At 40.1% G+C, this 19,931-nt stretch overlaps 1 protein-coding gene across 2 annotated transcripts in view; it reads right to left on the bottom strand.

Annotated features, from left to right (window-relative positions):
- The window catches only part of Golm1 (golgi membrane protein 1), a 64,254-nt gene that overhangs the window by 2,005 nt on the left and 42,318 nt on the right, over positions 1–19,931 (bottom strand). Inside the window, exons 5-9 of one of the 2 annotated variants that reach the window (XM_076846139.2) lie at positions 18,986–19,088; positions 13,760–13,889; positions 6,440–6,590; positions 5,571–5,816; positions 2,861–2,971 (exon numbers count right to left, since the gene is read on the bottom strand). In XM_076846139.2, the coding sequence (XP_076702254.1) occupies positions 2,861–2,971; positions 5,571–5,816; positions 6,440–6,590; positions 13,760–13,889; positions 18,986–19,088 (741 nt within the window). Of the gene's footprint in view, positions 1–2,860; positions 2,972–5,570; positions 5,817–6,430; positions 6,591–13,759; positions 13,890–18,985; positions 19,089–19,931 lie in introns of both variants that reach the window. The other variant, XM_076846138.2, reaches the window with a different exon arrangement.

The following is a 19,931-nucleotide window of genomic DNA, read 5'->3' on the forward strand; positions in this document are numbered from 1 at the left end:
CTTACTCAAAGGACATAAAAGTCACAAAGTCTTATAAACTATGTTCCATATTAAAATGTTAATTTAAGGGCTAGGGGTGTGGCTCAGGGGTAGAACACTCGCCTTGCACATGAAGGCCCTGGGTTCCAGCCTCAGCACCACATAAAAATAAAGTAATTGTGTACAACTACAAAAAAATTTTTTAAGTTAATTTAATGAATTAAATGACTGCCATATTAAATTAATACTGTCTTATAAAGTTGGAACCAATGGCTTTTTCATCTACTTTCTTGGGACAAGCAAGGTCTTAAACTCAATGACATAATCTTAAAATGATGCCGAAGCTGATGTTGAGGACATTTCTTCACTAAAACTATCTTAAAAGATTGAAAGAAAAATTCTTTGTTTTAGTCAGTTTTTTTGCTGCTGTGACTAGAAGATCTGACTAGAACAATTTTAAAGGAGGAAACGTTTCTTTGAGGGCTCATGGTTTCAGAAGTCTTAGTCCATAGAAGGCCGGCGCCATTCCTCAGGGCTCAAGGTGAGGCAGAACATGGCAGAAGAGTGTGGCCAAGGGAAGCAGCTCATTTAATGATCAGAAAGCAAAGAAAGGTCTCCACTTGCTAGATACAAATATATACCCCAAAGCCACACCCCAATTCCCACCTCCTCCGGCCACACCCTACCACTTCAATTACCACTCAGTTATTCCCTACCAGGGGATTAATTCACTGATTTCTGTAGGTTCTTGCATTGTCTCACATGTAAGCTTTTCAGGGACACCTTACATCTAAACCATAACATTTACCTTGCCTACCTCTTCACAAGGTCCAACCCTTAGTAGGACACCTGGATGTAAGGGATGAAAGAATACCTGACTTCAGTGCAAAGCCAAACATTTAGTAGCACATTAGGCTCAATTACAAGGGTGTGACAAGACCATGAAACAGGCTCTTCACAAATCAAAGGACATCAGTGGAGTCAATGAAGTACAAAGAGTAGAAAGATGGAGATAGCTGTGTTTGCTTAAAATTCTCCTCACTCATAAGGTTATCTAAGTAGTCCATGAAAATAATTTAAAAATCAAGTTAGGAGTTCATTTCTAGAAACTCTAAAACAACTCTGCCAACTTGAACAATTGGCATCCCTGCTAAGTATGAAAGGCATTTTCCAAAAATATTACTATGGGGTTAGACAATCCCAAATGGAGGGACTTTCTACCGAACAGAGTTAATAAGAAATAAATACAACAACAGTTCCAGGTTAAAGGATACAAAAGAGAAATGACAACTGATCAGTTTAGCTTAAAAAGGTTTGGGGTTTAAGTGTGAGTTTATAGTGTACTTAATTCAACTGAACTACAAAAAAGGATATTAGTTGGACAGCCACATAATTTAAGGAAAGTCTACATAGTAGATAACAGCACTGCATCAAAATTTCTTTATTTGGACAATTGTATTGCAGTTAATGAAGGCTATATAGAAATAAACTTAAAATCTAAGTTCTCTGAAAAGTTAAAAATGTTAAAAATATGAAACATTACAAATAATGCACTGTTCATTTGGTGGTATAAGACAGCCTCTGTAAGGTCAGAAGTCAAGTGCAGTAACAACTCTGGAGGTAATGAACAATGAAGCTGGCTGTGACCATAAAGATTTCTGCTTCAAGTCTGAAGATACTGGACTTACCTCAGTTTCCAAAGGAGCAGGGGTACAAAAACGTGGATTCCACTGAAGGTGAAACCTCCACATAAAACTGAAACCCCAAAGTTCAAAGCCCTAATTTAAAGGTAATGGTAAATAAACCAGTGAAGAAAATGGGACATCAAGAAAGATTACTGTCCAAATGAGACTACTTCCAACAAGATAACCACAGGCATACAATCTGAATTCATAATACCCTACATCATCAAAGAAACTAGAGGGTTTATCTTAAAAGGTTATGTATTTTAGTGCCCTTATTTCAACTGGCAAACTACCTTCTCAAGGAGTGTAGCTATCTTCAGACTTCCCTGGGATAAAGTTCTAAGGAAACTAGTGGCTCACAGTGAAAAAAGCCTAAAACATAAGGAAACTAAGTGCCATGGGTGAGAATCTGCCATAGAACTCATGAATTAAAGAGCAGATAAGGAAAATCCGGAAGAAAAACTTGGGAACATTTGAAAAGATTTTTCTTTTTTGAAGGAAAAATTTGTAAAGTGTAAGAATGTTTTTGAGGAAATAATCTATATGCAGCCCAGAGAGGCAGAAATAGAAAAGATGAGGGAAAAAATAGAGGCAAAGGAATCAAAAACAAGAAGCACACTCCTATAATCCCAGTGGCTTGGGACGCTGAGGCAGAAGGACTGCAAGTTAGAGGCCAACCTCAGTAACTCAGCAAGACCCTGAGTAACTTAGACCCTGTCTCAGAAAATAAAAAGGTCTGGGGATGTGGCTTCTGGTTAAGTGCCCCTGTGTTCAACCCCTGGTACAAAACAAAACAAAACTAAACTAATGAAGCATTATTCAAGGAGACATTAGCTGAGCTTTCCTGGGAATTAGGCTTAGCAGGTATTACAGCTATCGTACTTAAAACAGTATAAAGCAGGGTAAGCCAAAAGAGAAATGAATGGCAAAGAAATGAGAGGTATAGACTGATCAGGGGTGACCAGACATTTCATTTATTGGGAAATTCCCTAAATGTCACTGAAAATAAATCCTCCAACAGATATCTTGGGCTTCGTTCTTATCCCTTGCCCTGCTCCACTGTCCCTGTGTTAAAGGCTTCTAAGAATATAGTCTCCTTGAAATGACTCACTACTTACAGTGTTATTGACATTAGTCGGACAAAGTGAAGGACCAGAAAGGAGAAATGAAAGGTGTCCCCTCACCACCATTATTACCATTCAAGTTTTTGTCGTTCCCTGCAAGGGCTGCCTGCTTGTCTGTTTCGGATTCTGCCTCATTTTCATCTATGTTGTAGTCATCATCTGCTAGTCTCTGCTGGTTTCTCCCTATAAAATCAACACATAAAACACAAGTTACATTATTTCTCTTGTGGTGCCACAGAAACACCAGGACCTGGATACTGGGGATTACACAGTCATCCTTAACAATCAGATCCTTGTTACCTCTCAGGAAACGGTGTTTGCTTCTAGTACAAATGCCATGTAGGAGTGTCCTTATGAATGTTCCACTAAGTTTTGATTCTGTATAAAATAAGGTCCTGGCAGCTGGAGACACAGTTCAGTGGTAGGTACAACAGCCTGCCTAACATGAGAAAGGCATGGGTTTGATCCCAGCACTGCAAAGTAGGGGATGGCGGAGAAGCCAGGAGCAATGGCATTAGCCTGTAGTCCCAGCAACTCAAAAGGCTGAGACAGAAAGACTGCTTGAAACTGGTCTCAGTAACAGAGCAAAACTGCTCAAAAAAGAAAAAAAGGGGGCCATGGCTCAGCAGTAGAGCGCTTGCCTTGCACGTGCAAGACCCTGGGTTCGATCCTCAGCATCACATAAAAAATAAATAAATAAATGAAATAAAGTCTTTAAAAAAAAAAAGAAAAAAAGGGTGGAGGGGGGTTCTACCTAGCTAAGTAAACCAAAAATTTTTAAAGGAACAATCATCTCTCTCTATGTTAAAGGAAAGTACCACTGTTTTTTTAACATTTCTTAGAATGGCTCACTGCTCCAAGACAGGGAATGGAGTCAGTACTGTGAATCAAAGGATAAAACTGTCCATACAGAATTGGATCATTCAATACCATGTTCATCCCTAGACAGAAGAGTGGCCAGAAAACAAGACCAAGGCAAAATACATTCAAGAGACCCATTCAAAGGGTTTAACTTTAAACCATTTTTTTTTAGTATTTATTTTTTAGTTGTAGGTGGACACAATATCTTTTTATTTTATTTTTATGTGGTACTGAGGATTGAACCCAGTGCTTCATGCATGCTAGGCAAGCGCTCTACCTCTGAGCCACAACCCCAGCCCCTCTAACCGTTTATTTTTTTATATAGGTAAGCAAACCATTTTTTTAAACATGCCTGGAAAATCTGCTTTCGTTGTTTCTCTGTACTCACTGCCTGACGGAAGCAAAGCACATACTTCAGTATACTGTAGTTTTTTTCTTCAGAAGAAACCATCACAACTGCATCTGGAAACAGGTGCAGTTAGAAAGCCACATAGGCCTTTAACTCTTAAAACTTTGTGCTCAGGGGCTGGGGTTGTGGCTCAGTGGTAGAGCGCTCGCCTAGCACATGCGAGGCCCTGGGTTTGATCCTCAGCACCACATAAAAATAAATAAAATACAGTCATTGTGTCCAACTACAACTAAAAAATAAATATATTTTTAAAAAACTTTGTGCTCAATGATCTGACACTTGAGAGTCACAGGATGATCCAACAGTGTGTGTCTTCCCTACCACCCTCCCAACACGAGCATCTTATGGCTGGGCAGGTATGTAAAGCAGGGACCTGAGCAGTGATGCCTTTAGCGAGAGGGTGATAAAATACAATTCTTTAGGCCAGGCACAGCGGCACACACCAGTAATCCCAGTGGCTCAGGAAGCTGAGGCAGGAGGACAGTGAGCCTCAGCAAAAGCGTCTCAGTGAGACCCTGTCTCTAAATAAAATACAAAATAGGGTTGGGGATGTGGCTCAGTAGTTGAGAGTATCCCTGAGTTCAATCCCTGGTGTCTCAAAATAAATAAATAAATTCTTTAATTGGAACTTGGGAGGATACGTTCTTCCAAAAGAGAAACAGAGATGAAAATGAGATTTAATTAGTAATCAGGGTGACTTCTACAAATGAACACATTCCCAACTTCTGTTATTTGGTTTATACCAGAAAATAGGTTTCATGTCTTCATCAGTGTTCCCGGCTAAGGCGGAATGGAAATTTTCCTCAACTTCAAAGCACTGAAATAATAATTCAGTTGATCTCATTCCAACTCTTTTCTTTCTTTCTTTCTTTCTTTTTTTTTTTTTTTTTACAATACTAGGAATTGAACTCAGGAGTTCTACCACTGGAGCTACATATCCTCAACCCTTTTTATTTTGAGAGAGGATCCTGCTAAATTGTTGGGGCTGTCCTCAAACTTGGCCTTAGCCTCTCTTTGGGATTATAGGTATGCACCACCATACCCAGCCCCACTCTTTATTTCTTAGGAAACAAAAAAGGTAGGATTCGTGTGGCTCTTTTTCAGTACTCAACTAACTCTAACTGCACTAACTCTCGCAGTCCTTACTTCCTTGAGTCATTCACCAGTACTGTCTGTACAGCACACCACATGAAGCAGAGATACAGAGGCCTGTGGGTGGTCCTCCTGCCTGCAGCTGAATTTACTGTGTTAAGCACCCACCTCCAGGTCAAATACCTGCAAAGTCCCCTCGACTTCCTGTTAACATTGTGTCTGAAACTTGAAGTGCTATAGTATACAATGCTACTCTTCTTGCCTCACACTTTATAATGAATAATAAACAAAGGAGGAACTACCAAATCTTGAACTGCATTTAGAAAAATTCAACAGGATGCATCCAGTGTTGAGAGTGAGATCAAGAGGGCTGAGCCTAGCAGTACGAAAAGCTCACAGGTGACCCACGGAGCCTCTCACCTTCCTTGGCAGCGTCCTGTTCCTCCTGCCCATCTCGAATAACTAGCTGGTCACGCTCAGGGTCTTCACCCTCCTGATTTTCTGGCGCCTGTGGAGTTTGGCTGAGTTCTGCTCCCACAAAGCCTCTTCCACCCACAGGTTTGTCTTCCACAGCCTGTTTGTGGCTTGGTTCCTGGGGCGGCAGCAGCAGCAGGCTGTCTCTCTGAGGCTCCTCCTCACTGACAACCTGAATCTCGTTGGTTTCCTCTGTGCACAGAATACAGTTAGTTCACCAACACTAAATTTTAACAAAATAAACAAAAACCCCCAAATCTGGGGCCATTCAATTCCCAGAGTGTTTCTGAGAAATGGGGACAGGGTGAGCTCTATACTGGGGGGGGCAGCTGGGGAGCTTATTTTTATGACTTCCCCAACAGACCTCTCTGTGCCACAGTTCATCTTCAGTATGAGGAAGAGACGTTGTTGAGCAAAGTAATCTGGACTAAATTATCTCAACAACCTACAAGTCCTGGAGGAGGCGCTGCTGTGTTATGATCATGTCTGTTAGAGACTCTTGGGAGCCAGAGCTTTTCATCTTACAGTCCTTTAATCCTACAGTCCCACTGGTGTCCTCAATAAAAGGACCTTTACTTATACAGCTGTCAAAGAACAAGGCACTAAGTTTATAAGGATAAGATGTCAGCAAGACAGAGAAGCCCTGTGGCCCCAATTCCAAGTGCCCAGAGAGAAACCTGCATCTGTCAGCCCCATTACTGAGCTCAGTGGCTGGCTCCAGCCACACACTCTGCCCCTCAGAGTATCCATATGCAGTAGGAGAACAGGAGCTGCCACTACTGGTTAAACTGCCAGGCTCTGCTTACCTTGCTTACCTCGTCTCTTCAAATCCAAAACCACCTCTAAACTGGGGGCTGGTGTCTGGGACTTGCCTTTGCCTGGCACGATTCCCTTCCCTTGTGGCCCCTGTGCCTGGGGCAGGCCTGCTTCCTGCAGTCCGGGCTCAGATTCACCGAGAGCCTGGGGCTGAAATGGAGCACAGGACAGCCAGGGTAGGATCTGGGACCAGAAACCTTATGAGGATCTCATGAAAGCAATGCACAACACACCCTTCCCACAAACAAGGACACAGGAAACCCTGAGAAATACCACAGTCTACCATGATCCTGCTGTCACGAGGCACAAATCAGAAGATAGGTTAAGCTCAGGTCCTCCGAAAAGCACTTGATTTTCTGCCTAATTTTCCACACTGAACAGGAAAAAAGACAGACATGAACAGTATAACAGACCATCTAGACCAAACAAACATATATGTCAACCCAAGAGAAAAATTTACATTCTTCTCAAGTACACATGGAACACTCCCCAAGAGGGCCATAAAGCAAGCCTCAAGGATCTAAGTGACTGCACTCATACAGAGCAGGTAGAAGGAAGGTTTTGCCATCATACAGAATGAAGCCATAAATCAGTAACAGAAAGAAATTTGAAAAACTCACAAATGTGCAGGTATTAAGACATTCCCAGTAGCCAACGGGATCACACAAATCATAAGCCAAATTAGAAATATACTTTGAGAAAATGAAAACAAAAACACAGCATGGGAGCCAGCTGAACGCAGCACAGGGAGGGACACTGACACTTCCAGACACCCATATCAAGACAGACTTCTGGTTTCTAGTGGGTTGTGTAAGGAGCGAGGTCATCACTTGGTCCTTACAAGTAAAAAGCTGAACAGACTGAAAAGCCATCAAGTCCCCTCAAATCTTGTCACAAAAGAGGTGAGGGCACAAAGCAAAGCCCTGCCCCTAAGACTTCAGAATGGAGAGCCGAACACAGAGTCACGGCTGACCAGGGCAGAGACGTGGAAACCCGTGCCGAGGCAGGGAACCGGAACTGTGATTATGAACTGCTGGAGGCTCAGTGTGACAGGCTTGAGGGTTAGCCACTCTGGGGGGTCCAAGTCACAACCTCCAGGAGCTCAATCAATTCCCAAAATGAACACCAGAGAAGGCTTCTGGTAGTGGAAGATAGAAAGGAACCATTCAAAAATAGGCCAGAGCACTCTATGTCCCTTGACAAGGTCCACCCTAAGTTACTGTGCTATTATCAGAGGCTGACTATTGCCCATGTCAGTCATCCTGACCCACGTGGGGGTGCTGGGTTCTGGGAAGCATATGTGAAGTTCCTAGCACAGAGGCAGAGGCTCACTGAGTGAGACCTCACAGGAATACAGAAATGCCTCCCCTCATCACACCTCACCAACACATTACTAAGGGCCTATTTACAGCAGTCCCTTTTACCCAATATGTCATGTCCAGGGCCAAGAAAAACCTGGAAGGCATTCTACAAGGAAATAAACTCAATCTGGAGGGAGCAAGGTGTGAGAAGCAAGCATGGCAAAGATGGTAGCATTACCAGACCAAGAATCTAAAACAAATACAAGTGATATGCTGATCCTTTGGTGGATAAAGCAGACAACAGGCAAGGAGAAAGACAGGCAGTGTGGCAGAGAGATGGAAAACACAAGAAATGCTAGAACTCAAAAAATGAAGAAGAGCTGGGGAAGTAGCTCAGTGGGAGAGTGCTTGCCCAGCAGGTGCCAGGCCCCAGGTTCCATCCCTGCAGCACCACAAAATAACAACAAAAATACTAACAAAATTGGAAGAATGTCTTTTATGGGCTCATTAATACAGACACAGTCAAGGAAAAAACCTGAGTTTGAGAGGATTTTAAAAATTTATTTTAATTAGGCATGTATGACAGCAGAATGCATTTTGATTCACTGTACACAACTGTAGCACAAATTTTCATTTCTCTGACTGTACCCGATATAGCATTGCACCACATGTGCAGTCACACATGTACCTAAGGTAATCATGTCCACCTCATGAAACATGAGATGATGAACATGAACATGAAAGGGTGCTGGATTCTGTTAAATGCTTTCTCTGCATCTTGATAATTATGATTCTTATCTTTAAGTGTATTGATGTGATGAGTTATATATTTATTGATTTCTGTATGTTGAACCAACTTTGCATCCCTCGAATGAACCCCACTTGATCAGGGTGCATTATTTTTTTATATGTTTTTGTATGTGATTTGCCAGAATTTTATTAAGAATTTTTCCATCAATGTTTATCAGGGATATTGCTCCACAATTTTCTTTCCTTGATGTGTCTCTGGCTGGTTTTGGTATCAGGATGATCCTAGGGTTCCCTCCTTTCTATTTCATGGAATAATCTGAGGAGTACTGGTATTAATTCTCCTTTTTAGTCTTGGAGATCTCAGCTGTGAATCTGTCTGGTCCCAGGCTTTTCTTGGTAGGTAGGCTTTTGACGGTGTCTTCTTATTTCCTTGCTTGAAATTGATCTGTTTAAATTGTGTGTGTTCTCTTGACTCAGTTTGGGTTGATCATATGCCTCTAGAAGTTTGTTGGTATCTGAGGTTTTCTATTTTACTGGAGTATAAATTTTCAAAATAGTTTCTAATTGTCTTCTGTATTTCAATATAGTGTCTGTCATGATATTTCCCTTTTCATCATGAATTTTAATAATTTAAATTTTTTCTCTCCTCCTTTTCATTAGGGTGGCTAAGGGTTTGTCAATTTTACTTGTTTTTTTCAAAGAACCAATTTTTGTTCTGTCCATTTTTTTAATTCTTTCATTGCAATTTCATTGATTTCTGCCCTGATTTTAATTATTTCCTGTCTTCTACTACTTTTGGTGTTGGTTTGGTCTTCTTTTTCTAGGGCTTTGAGATGTAATGTCAACTCATTTATTTGTTGACTTTTTCCTTCTTTCAACGAATGAGTTTAATGCAATGAACTTTCCTCTTAGCACTACCTTTATAGTGTTCCACTAATTTTGATAAGTTGTGTGAGAGTTTTCATTTACCTCTAAGAATTTTTTTTTTATCTCCTCTCAGATGTATTCTGTTATCCATGCCTCATTCAAAAAAGTGTATTGTTTAGTCCCCAGGTGTTTGAGTAGCTTCCATTTTTTATTTTACTGTTGATTTCTAATTTCATTCCATTATGGTTGGGTAGTATCTCTATTTTTTGTATTTGCTAAGACTTGCTGTGAGGCATAACATATAGTCTATTTTGGAGAAGGAACCATTTGCTGCTGAGAAGAAAGTGTATTCGATAGTTGATGGATGGAATATTTATATATGTCAGTTAAGTCCACATATTGACTTTATTATTGTACAAGCTACCTTATTTGCAGATGTCATGATTATCTATGTAGAAAATCTGAAAGAATCATCCAAAATAAGGAACCCCTCCAGGAATAATAAGTGATTATATCAAAGTTGCAGGATATAACGTGATTATGCAAAAGCCAATCACTTCCCTATATACCAACACTGAGCAAGTGGAATTTGAAGTTAAAAATATAATACCATTTACATTAGCATCCCAAAATGGACTATTAAGTATAAACCTATATCAAAACTTGCACAAAATCTACATGAGGAAAGTCATAAAATTCTCATTAAATTAATCAAAAATTAAATAAATGGATAGATACTCTATCTTCAGAGACAAAAAAACTCAATATTGGGAAAATGTCAGTTTTTCTCAACTTGTTGACCAATTTCCCAGCAAATTATTTGTGGATACAGTCAAAAAAATTCTCAAGTTTATATGAGGCCAAAAGACCCAAAAGAGGTAACAAAGGTAACAAAATTGAAGGATAACTAAGTAGGAAGACTGAGATTACCTGACTTTAAGACTTATTATAAAGCTACAGTAATCAATATACTATGGTGAAAGACAAATAGACCAATGAAACAGACAGCTCCAAAACATACTCATGCAACATCAAACTGGTGTGTGTGTGTGTGTGTGTGTTTGTGTGTGTTTTCCTAGTACTGGGGTTGAACAAAGGGGCAATCAACCACTGAGACACATTCTCGGCCCACTTTAAACAATTTTAGACAAGGTCTCACTAAGTTGTCAAGGCTGGACTTGAATTTGTGATCCTTCTACCTCAGCTGGGATTATAAGCATGTGCTACCATGCCCAGCACAAACTGATCTTTAACAAAGGAGTAAAATGAAGCAAAGGTAGTGTTTTTCAACAAATGTGTTGGTACAATGGGGCATCAACACACCCCGCCCCCCCCCCAAAAAAAGAATCTAGAAACTCACCTTATGCTCTTATTTGGGTTTTTTAGTAATTCCTTCGGATTTTCTGTATACAAGATTACATCAGGTACAAATAGAGATAGCCTTACTTTCTCCTTTCCAATCTGTATGCCTTTTGTTTCTTTTTATTGCTTAACTGTCCTGGAGAGAACCTCTAATGCAATAGTAAATAGAAGTGGTGAGAGCAGACCTCCTTGTTTTGTTCTTGATCACAGGGATAAATTATTCAGTCTTTCACTATTAAGTTTGATGCTAGGTATTGTTTTTTTGTAGATTCCCATATCAAACTGAGGAAGTTTCCTTTTGTTCTTAATCATTTTTTCATGAAGAGCTATTAGATTGTCAGATTCTTTTTCTGAATCTATGGAAGTGATCCTGTGATCTTTTGTTGTTGTTGCAATTAATTTTGGAAGTTAATCTAACCTTGTACTCATGGATAAGTGCTGTTCAGTCATGGTATATGATTCTTTATGTAATTAATATGTTGAATTGATTTACTAGTATTGAGAATTCTAGTGCCTAGCTGTAGTGTTATTTTCTTTTATAATGTCTTCATCTGTTATTGGTACTAGGGTAACATTGGGCTCAAAGAATGAAATGGGGAATACTCCCTCCTGTTCTGGTTTTTAGGAGGGTTTATAAAAATTTGGAGACCTTCAAATGTTTGATAGAATTCATTACTAATACTAGGCACAGATTTTTTTGGGTGGAGGGGAAATTTTAAAATTACTAATTCAATTTCTACTTTGTATAGGTCTACTCAGACTTTTCTGTTTCTTTTAAGTTAATTTTGGTGGTTTGTGTCTGTGTAGGAACCTATCCATTCATCTGAGCTATCAGACCTGTCAGCATACACTTGCCCAGACTGCTCCCTTTTAATACTGTCCTGTGTAAGGTCAGTGGTGATTTCCTGTCATTTTTCATTTTAGTAATTTGATTATTTGTTTCTTGTCAATTATGTTCATCTTTTTAAAAAATTTTTGGTTTCATTGACTTTTCCATCTTATTTTTTATTCTCTATTTAATTAACTTCTCCTTTAATCCTTACTTTTCCTTTTTCCAGTGTCTTGTTATTCAAATGATTTTCCAGTATCTCTTTTTGGTACTGATAATTGAGCCCATGGTATTCTGCCACAAAGTTATATCCCCAAATCTTTTTAAAATTTTTAATTTGGAGACAGGGTCTTGCTAAGTTGCCCAGACTGACCTCGATCAAGCCCTTATACTTAAAAGTTATTTTTGACAATGATATAATATAATTCGGTGTAAAAATTAACAGCCTTTTTTTTCAAACAAATGGTACTGAGAACATAGAATGTTATTCATGTGGAAAACAGAAAGATGGAACCTTACCCCCACACATATATAAAAATTAATGCAAAATGGATTACAAGTTTAAATGGAAGAGCTAAGAACTATAAAACTCTTAGAAGAAAACAGGAGTAATCTTCATGATCCTGTGTTAGGAAAAACATTTCTTGATTGACACAGAGAAAAAAATGAAATGGAAAAACAGATAAATGGACTCCATCAAAATTTAAAGCTTCTATGCTTCAAATACAACATCAGTAAAGTGTAAAACCCCATAGAACTGGAAAAAATATCTGCAAATTATACATTTAACATAATCTATATATAAAGATCTTATAAAATGAATTTAAAATTTTTAAATGGTCAAAGGATCTGAACATTTCTCCAAATAAGATGCACAAATCACCAATGAAGCATGTGAGAAGACACCCAACATCATAGTCAATAAAGAAAGGCAACAGAAACCACAAGACACTAATACACACCTATTAGGAAGGCTTTCCTAAAAAAAGACAGTAAGAAGAGTTGACAAGGATGTAAAGAGATGGAATTCTAATAAACTGTTGGTAGAAATGGGAAATGGTATGGTCCCTGTGGAAAATAGTCTGGCAAACTAGTTTCTCAACAGGTAAATACAGATTACCAAATGATCTAGCAATTCCACTACTAGGTACTGACCAAAAGAAATGAAAATATATGTCCCCCCAAAACTTATACACAAATGTTCATAACACCATTATTCACAATAGCCCAAAAGTACAAACCCAAATTATCTATGAACTGATAATAAATAACCAAAATGTGGGGTTGGGGATGTGGCTCAAGCAGTAGCGCGCTCCCCTGGCATGGGTGCGGCCCGGGTTCGATCCTCAGCACCACATACAAACAAAGATGTTGTGTCTGCCGAAAACTAAAATGTAAATAAAATATTAAAAATAAATAAATAACCAAAATGTGAATGGAACATCATTCAGCCATAAAAAGGAGTAAAGTACTACAACATCACACATGTAATCCTAGAAGTATTATGTTCAGTGAAAGAAGCCACACACACAAGGTCATACATTTTGAGATTCCAGTGACAAGAAACATACTGATAGGGAAATCTATAGAGACAAAAAGTAGAATAGTGTTAGTCTGTTATTGTTTATCAAAGATAAACTAATGAAGGTTTCTTTTGCTACAAAATCTTCTGAAATTGATTGTACTGATGGTTACATAACTTTGTGACACCAAAAATCATTGAGTTATAAAGCTTATGAGTGAAGCACATGATTTATAAATTATATATCACTAAAGCTGCTTTATTTTTAAAAAGCAAACAAAGATCTCCAGAATGCTTGAGCAGCAAATTCCTGGGCTGTGTGTGGTACAGGAGGGAGGTGACAGTGCCAGAGGTGAGACACCTAGGCTCTTGATGGGTCTACCACCAACCAGCTGGACCCTGGCCTAAGTTCTTAACATCTCCACAGGCACTGAAGTGTCCTCACAACTGGTGACCAAAAGCAACCATCTCCCAGGGTGGCTGTGAGCTTCAAGCGTGGGAACTGGGGCTGGAGAGCAACACACTAGAATCTGGGAATCCTAGGACAGACAGGCTTTGTGCCACAGGGAACCAAACCCACAAGGGAGAGTAGAGAAAGAGCAAATCAGCACATAAAAGGAACAAAATGCCTGAATAGGGGACAGCAACACTGTCTAGACATCCTTGGCAGAAAATTTCCCCAAATCACCTGCTGACTTTGGTTGTTTTTGTCACTCAGGTCTCTGGAGGCTATGACTTCATTTCCTTTTTTGGTGACTTCTTCGATCCGCTCTTCACACTGCTCCTTCACCTCTTTCATCTGGTTGATACACTGGCTCCTTTGGTGGAAGAAAGCAAAAGAGAAAGGGTAAATATTTATGGATGTGTATTTCCCTGCCGGATTCTTAGAGCCACTTCAGTTAAGAGACACAGGTCATCACTCTCCTATCTCAGGCTCTGTAACTGACAGGGCATTTAAAGACAATGCAATGTATGTCTTTTCAACGATTAAATGGAAAAATAAAAACCCTGCAGTTAGCTGAAACCCACTGAAGATCTGTCACATTGGTCTAAAACTAGTGAACTACACAGATTACAAAAATTTTAAAAAGTTAAATGTAATCTGTAGAATAACATACATACATATTCATATACACATGTATATACTTGGTCTTTGACAATAGTAGTGATAGGAATATTTTTGTTATTTATAATGAGCTCCTCGGGACCACACCTGAGTTTATGCTCATGGAGTCAGGCAGGGCTGGGGTTTCAGGATGGGGCTGACTGCCAGGAGAATCAATCATAGAACCAGTGAGTTGGAACATTCGGCTCCACCCCTTAAGGGAGGGGAAAGGGACTGAAAATTGAGTTCAAGCTTGTTGCCAATTATTTAATCCATCATGCTTGCATAAGGAAACCCAGATAAACCTCTAGAAGTGTCTATCAACCTGACTCCACAGCGACAAAGGTTCCTACCCCACTCACCACCACACAGATCTTAGACCCTGCCTTATAACACTACCATTCAGCTATTCCTGAGTTGTCCCCTTTTTAGTACAACTGTAATAGTAAGTATAGTTGTTTAGGTTCTCCCCATCATCCTGGTAAATCAAACCTGAGGGGAGTGGCAGGTAGCCCTGAAATCTATAGCCATTTAAGCAGAGTGGCAGGGGGAGCTGGGAACACCAAGGACTTGTGGCTGGGATGTGAAATGGGGACCTCTTAACCTGTGTTATCTGAGCTAACGTGGGGTACCAGAGTCAAAACTGAAATGGATTGAAGGATACCAGTACTGTCAAAGCAATGCTAATGGGATAGAGTTGGAGGATTCAGTCTTCTGCCTGGAGTGTTTCAGCAAGTGTCAGAGCAGTTGAGAGAATCCCCACTTGCTTTGCTAATGAGGAAGCTAAGAGGTGACTTGACTGCCTGCAGTGGACCAAACCACTCAGACTAAAGCCAGAAGCCAGACGCCAGACTCAAGGTTTCCTGATTGCACAGCACTCTCTACCACTCATCACCTTTTATGAGTCTCAGGCATTTCAGAGCTAAATGTAAGTACTACACTCAGGTCCTAACTTGGAGGAAACGTTTCAGTTCAAAGGACCACTGGGTCACAACATTCCCAACACAGAAAGGGATCAGGTGCTGGAGAAATAATGAAACGAAGTTCTAGACCTCAGACACCTCACAGATCAAATGAAAAACTCATTGAAATAGACTTCTCAGAAACACATAAGCTATAGGTGGTAGACTTGTGCACAGAAGAGAACAAAAAGAGAAATCTGTACCCTGAGGAGCTGAACAAGCAGGTCACTGCTATCCCGGAACTTCTGCACCTAACAAAGGGAAACACTGGCTCCACCTGCACCCAACCCTGCCAAAGTAAGAACAAAAGGCCTCTATCTCTGCTGTTCAAATGAAGTTCCATTTTCCACATTCCAGCTTGACAGCACTAAGCACAGCAACTCAGTGCAAAGCTAAATCCTGAAACACAGGTCATGTTGATTGTGACTGTGTTAGTTCCTGAAAGCCTCAGGTGGCTCATAAATGAGGTAAATGTACTGACATTAATTGAGATAATCCCATCATCCAGACACTGACCATGACTCAGGATCACTAAAACATTTTAATACCAGCATTTGCAATCTGTTTCTTCAAAGTGTGGCCATAAGATGGCAAGTGGTTCACCTCATTCTGACTCAAAGTGCTCTGGGGAGAAAGGTGAGCAAGGCTATGTTTGGATGAGTGCAATGATCACTTAGTGATGTCTGTCACAAGCAAAGGAGTAAGAAGTGAAGATGTGAGTTGACTCCCACAAAGAACTCCCTGTGCCATCAAGAAGCCTGGCCTATCCACCAGCTTTTGGGTTCTCACTGCCTTCTATACAAGGATTAGACCAGACAATATGACTTAAAGGAGGGTGTGCTTCAGAAACCTATGAATCCTACAAATTGAGCACAATTTTGTATATATATCCATTGGTAAACTTTTTAACAAGATGTCCACATCTTTTCTCCAATTGTCAAAAAAATTAAAGGGAATTAAAGACGATTAGCTCTTTCTAAGCCTCTAAACATTCCATGATAGCTTCCTCAGACAGCTTCCCGTATCTGGCACAGGGCCTTGGGTGAAACAGACACATTAGCCAGAAAGAGCTTTTGGTCTAAGCTACCAACCTCTATCAGAAAAGAAAGAGTACATTCATGGACATAAATCAATCTAGCTTAGCAGAGACCACCACTGCCTGCAGGGGAACAGAGTTCCAACTAGGTCCAAATCTTCTGGGTTAACATTTATCAAGTGAGTCCATTAGTGGCTTTGCACATTTCAATAAGCAAAAGGGAAATATCAGCATTAATATGTTTCTTTTGGAGGGGAGGTTGTTTTGTTTTCTATGGTCCTAGAGACCCAGGGGTACTCTACCACTAAGCTATATCCCCAGCCTTTTTAAAACTCTTATTTTGAGACAGAGTTTCACTAAGTTGCCCAGGATGGCCTTGAACTTGCCATGTTCCTGCTTCATCCTCCTGAATCTTTGGGAGAACAGGAGTGCACCACTCCAACACCCATCGGCATTGTCTTTTTGAGGGCAGGGGTGGGGAGGTGGACCAGGGATTGCACCTAACCACCGAATCACATCCCCAACCATTTCTATTTTTCATTTAGAGACAGGGTCTTACATTAAGTTGCTTAGGGATTTGATAAGTTGCTGAAGCTGGCTTTGAACTCATGATCCTCCTGCCTCTCAGCCTCACATGTTGCTGAGATTACATAGGTGCATGCCACTGCTCCCTACATTAAGGTGCCTTTTAAGGATGAATAATAATAAAACTGGGATAACTTCATTTTTTTTAAATGCAATTCTTTGATTATCAGACTGACTCATGGTTTTTCAACCTTGGCACTATAGACATTTTGGGCCAAATTAGAACTTCCCTTTGGGAAGCTATCTTGTGTACTATAGGATGTTTGACAGCATCTCTGGTGTCCACCCACTAGATGACAAGAGTATACTCCCAAGTTGTGACAAAAATGTCCTCAGACTACAAAGTTCTAGAACTTTGTAGTCAAGAATGTCCCCCACTTGGGAACCACTAGTGCTGTGGATGTAGCTAAGTGGTAGAGTCCATACCTAGTATGCAAAGACCCTGGGTTCGATCTTCAGTACTGCCAAAGGGGAAGGGAAGTGGGGAGAGACAGAACCACTGACACAGCTGAATAAGGTTCCACATGTATACTTTGTAATTCTGCTCCCCTTTGACTATTTGCTCATGTCCTCTACACAGCTAGGTAGGTCATGTGCCACACGTTTTGGTCAACAAGAAATTGCATACACAACAGTGGTCCCATAACATTACATGGCCTACTGACATCAGAGCCATCTTAGTTTTTGAAGTACACTCTGATGTTCGTAGGATGAATCACCTAACTGTGCATCTTTCTCAGAACTTATTACATTGTTAAGTAGCATGTGATTGTTTTGGGAGCTTCATGTTTTTAGTGGTTATTCAGTTTTAAAGTGATGAGGTAAAAATGAAGGTGCATGGACAATGTTGAAGAACATGGGCATCCCCAGGAGGACAATGGGTGTGAGGCAATTTATTCTCCTCCACTGTTAGTGACTGACAGTTGCAAAATCCTTTCAGAAATCCATCTGGAAATTTACACTTAGTGACAAACTAACGCTACAGGTAAGTGTCTTGTATGAGGAAAAAATAAAAAATAATTTTTAAATGAAGAAACACCATGTGGATTTTGTATATAAAACAAGTACAGGGCTGGGGATGTGGCTCAAGCGGTAGCGCGCTCGCCTGGCATGCGTGTGGCCCGGGTTCGATCCTCAGCACCACATACAAACAAAGATGTTGTGTCCGCCGAAAACTAAAAAAAATAAATAAATATTAAAAAATTCTCTCTCGCTCTTAAAAAAAACAAGTACAAATGTTAAAATTTCATATATGCAAACAAATACAAATGTTAAAATTTTTATGGCTACCATTATGTTTTTTTTTTTTAAATCATCTGACTTGGGCATGGACTGAGAAGTCAGTCAAAGGGGAGAGAGCAGTCATAAGAAGTTAGTTTCTCTTTGAATTCCTATACTTCTGTTACATTGCTTTTATGAGGAAAAAAAGTTGAAAAAAATGAATAACAATTTTATTCTCTACCTTGTAAATTGGTTTTTACTCTTCCCAATGGGTTTAGCCCACTTTTTAAGTTTATTACCTTCATCATGTAAGTACTCCAGACTCAAGTAAACAATGCATCCACAATGGTACTGTGCTGGAATATCTTAAGTTTATGAGTTTGATTTAGCTCACATCTGAGAACTCTTGAAATACGTTTTTTAAAGTAGTTTCTTAACCAGTACACCTGCACTTTACAGAACCTTAAGTTACATTGTTTTATGGTTTTAAACAATTCATTTCCTGCTGAGAATTGCTGTCTCTTGTGTGTGTATATATCCACCTTTCTTATTTATTTTATCTTATGAATCCTTGCTGGCTGAAACCCCATGGTTTGGGTTTTTTTTGGGAGGGGGGATATGGGCGATTGTACCAAGAAACACTCTAGAGCTACATTCTCAGTCCTTTGTTTTTCATTTTGAGATGAGGTCTCACTAAATTGCAGAGGCTGGCCTTTAACTTGCCAATTCTCCTGCCTCTGCTTCATGAGTTGCTGGGAATATAGGCATGCACCACTCTACCCAGTGCTTACTCCATAGCTTCTGAAGCACTGTTAACACTTAAAAAATAAAATGCACAATAATTTTTAAAGAACATGAAGCCCAAAAGGGACTCTGCCTTTTTCGTAGAGTCCTAGAACATAAAAACTCCATAACAGGAAGAATGAGCATTCTGGACTGTCCTTTGCCTTAAAACACCTAGGTGTGGCCTTCCAGGGAGTGGATACTTGATTCTAAAATACTTACAGGTCATAGGAGAACTTGCGCTCCAGGTTGGTCTGATTCTTCTGAAATTGGAGCACATCCTGCTGCAGCTTGCCGTAATTCCTCTGCAGGGCCTTTAATTGGTCTAAGCCAAAAGGGGAACACAGATCACTGGCATGGCTGTCACGCTGCTCAGCCAAAACACAAAGCAACCACACATGTCAGAACACAAGGGCAGTAACACAAAGGGCGTAAGTAGGGACAGAGAAAGCTGGGGAACAGCCCTTCCCATGCGGTCACCACACCCAGTCATAGACAGCCTCAGAAGATCATCAGTCCCACAGGAACTTGCATGTTGGTTCTTTTTCAAATGTCTGTTAAATTTCCTTTTTTACCTCCAGTTCTTAAAATGTGTTGATAGCCTCTATTTGCCTGTTTTTTTCTTAAGACTGCTGAAGTCCAGAGTTTTCCAAAAGGTCACACACACTACTGTCCCACACCCCTGGAAGAGTATCCTTCAATTTGTAAAACACTGGTCTCCATGTTTATTGTGATAAGCAGCTACCCCTGAACACCCTGCCCCAGGCTACATGCCAATATCCTTCTCTTGTCACATATTCACAGCCAATCTATTCTCTAAGGTCCTGTGGTTATTTAACCACCCAACCCTCTAACCAGAGAAATAGCAGCTTTCTTTGAGGAAATTCATTGGCCCCATCCCACTGATCCGATCACTCGGCTCAGAAAAAAGCTCTGTCTGATCTGATCACTTGGCTCAGAAAAACTCTGTAGAGAAGAGCAGTAGCCAACAGACGGCCCAGTCAGGGTGAAAGGAAAAACAGTTACAAAGGAGCCACCGAACGTTCTGTGGGGAAATAAAATTAAATAAAACTGAAGGATTCCAGGAACTACTGATACCTATAACATGGACCAATCTCAAAAGTATTTACTTACAGAACAGCCTGATCTGGAACAGATGATAGAGGGG

The sequence above is a fragment of the Callospermophilus lateralis genome, chromosome 2 (assembly GCF_048772815.1).
Source record: "Callospermophilus lateralis isolate mCalLat2 chromosome 2, mCalLat2.hap1, whole genome shotgun sequence".
Classification (NCBI taxonomy): domain Eukaryota; kingdom Metazoa; phylum Chordata; class Mammalia; order Rodentia; family Sciuridae; genus Callospermophilus; species Callospermophilus lateralis.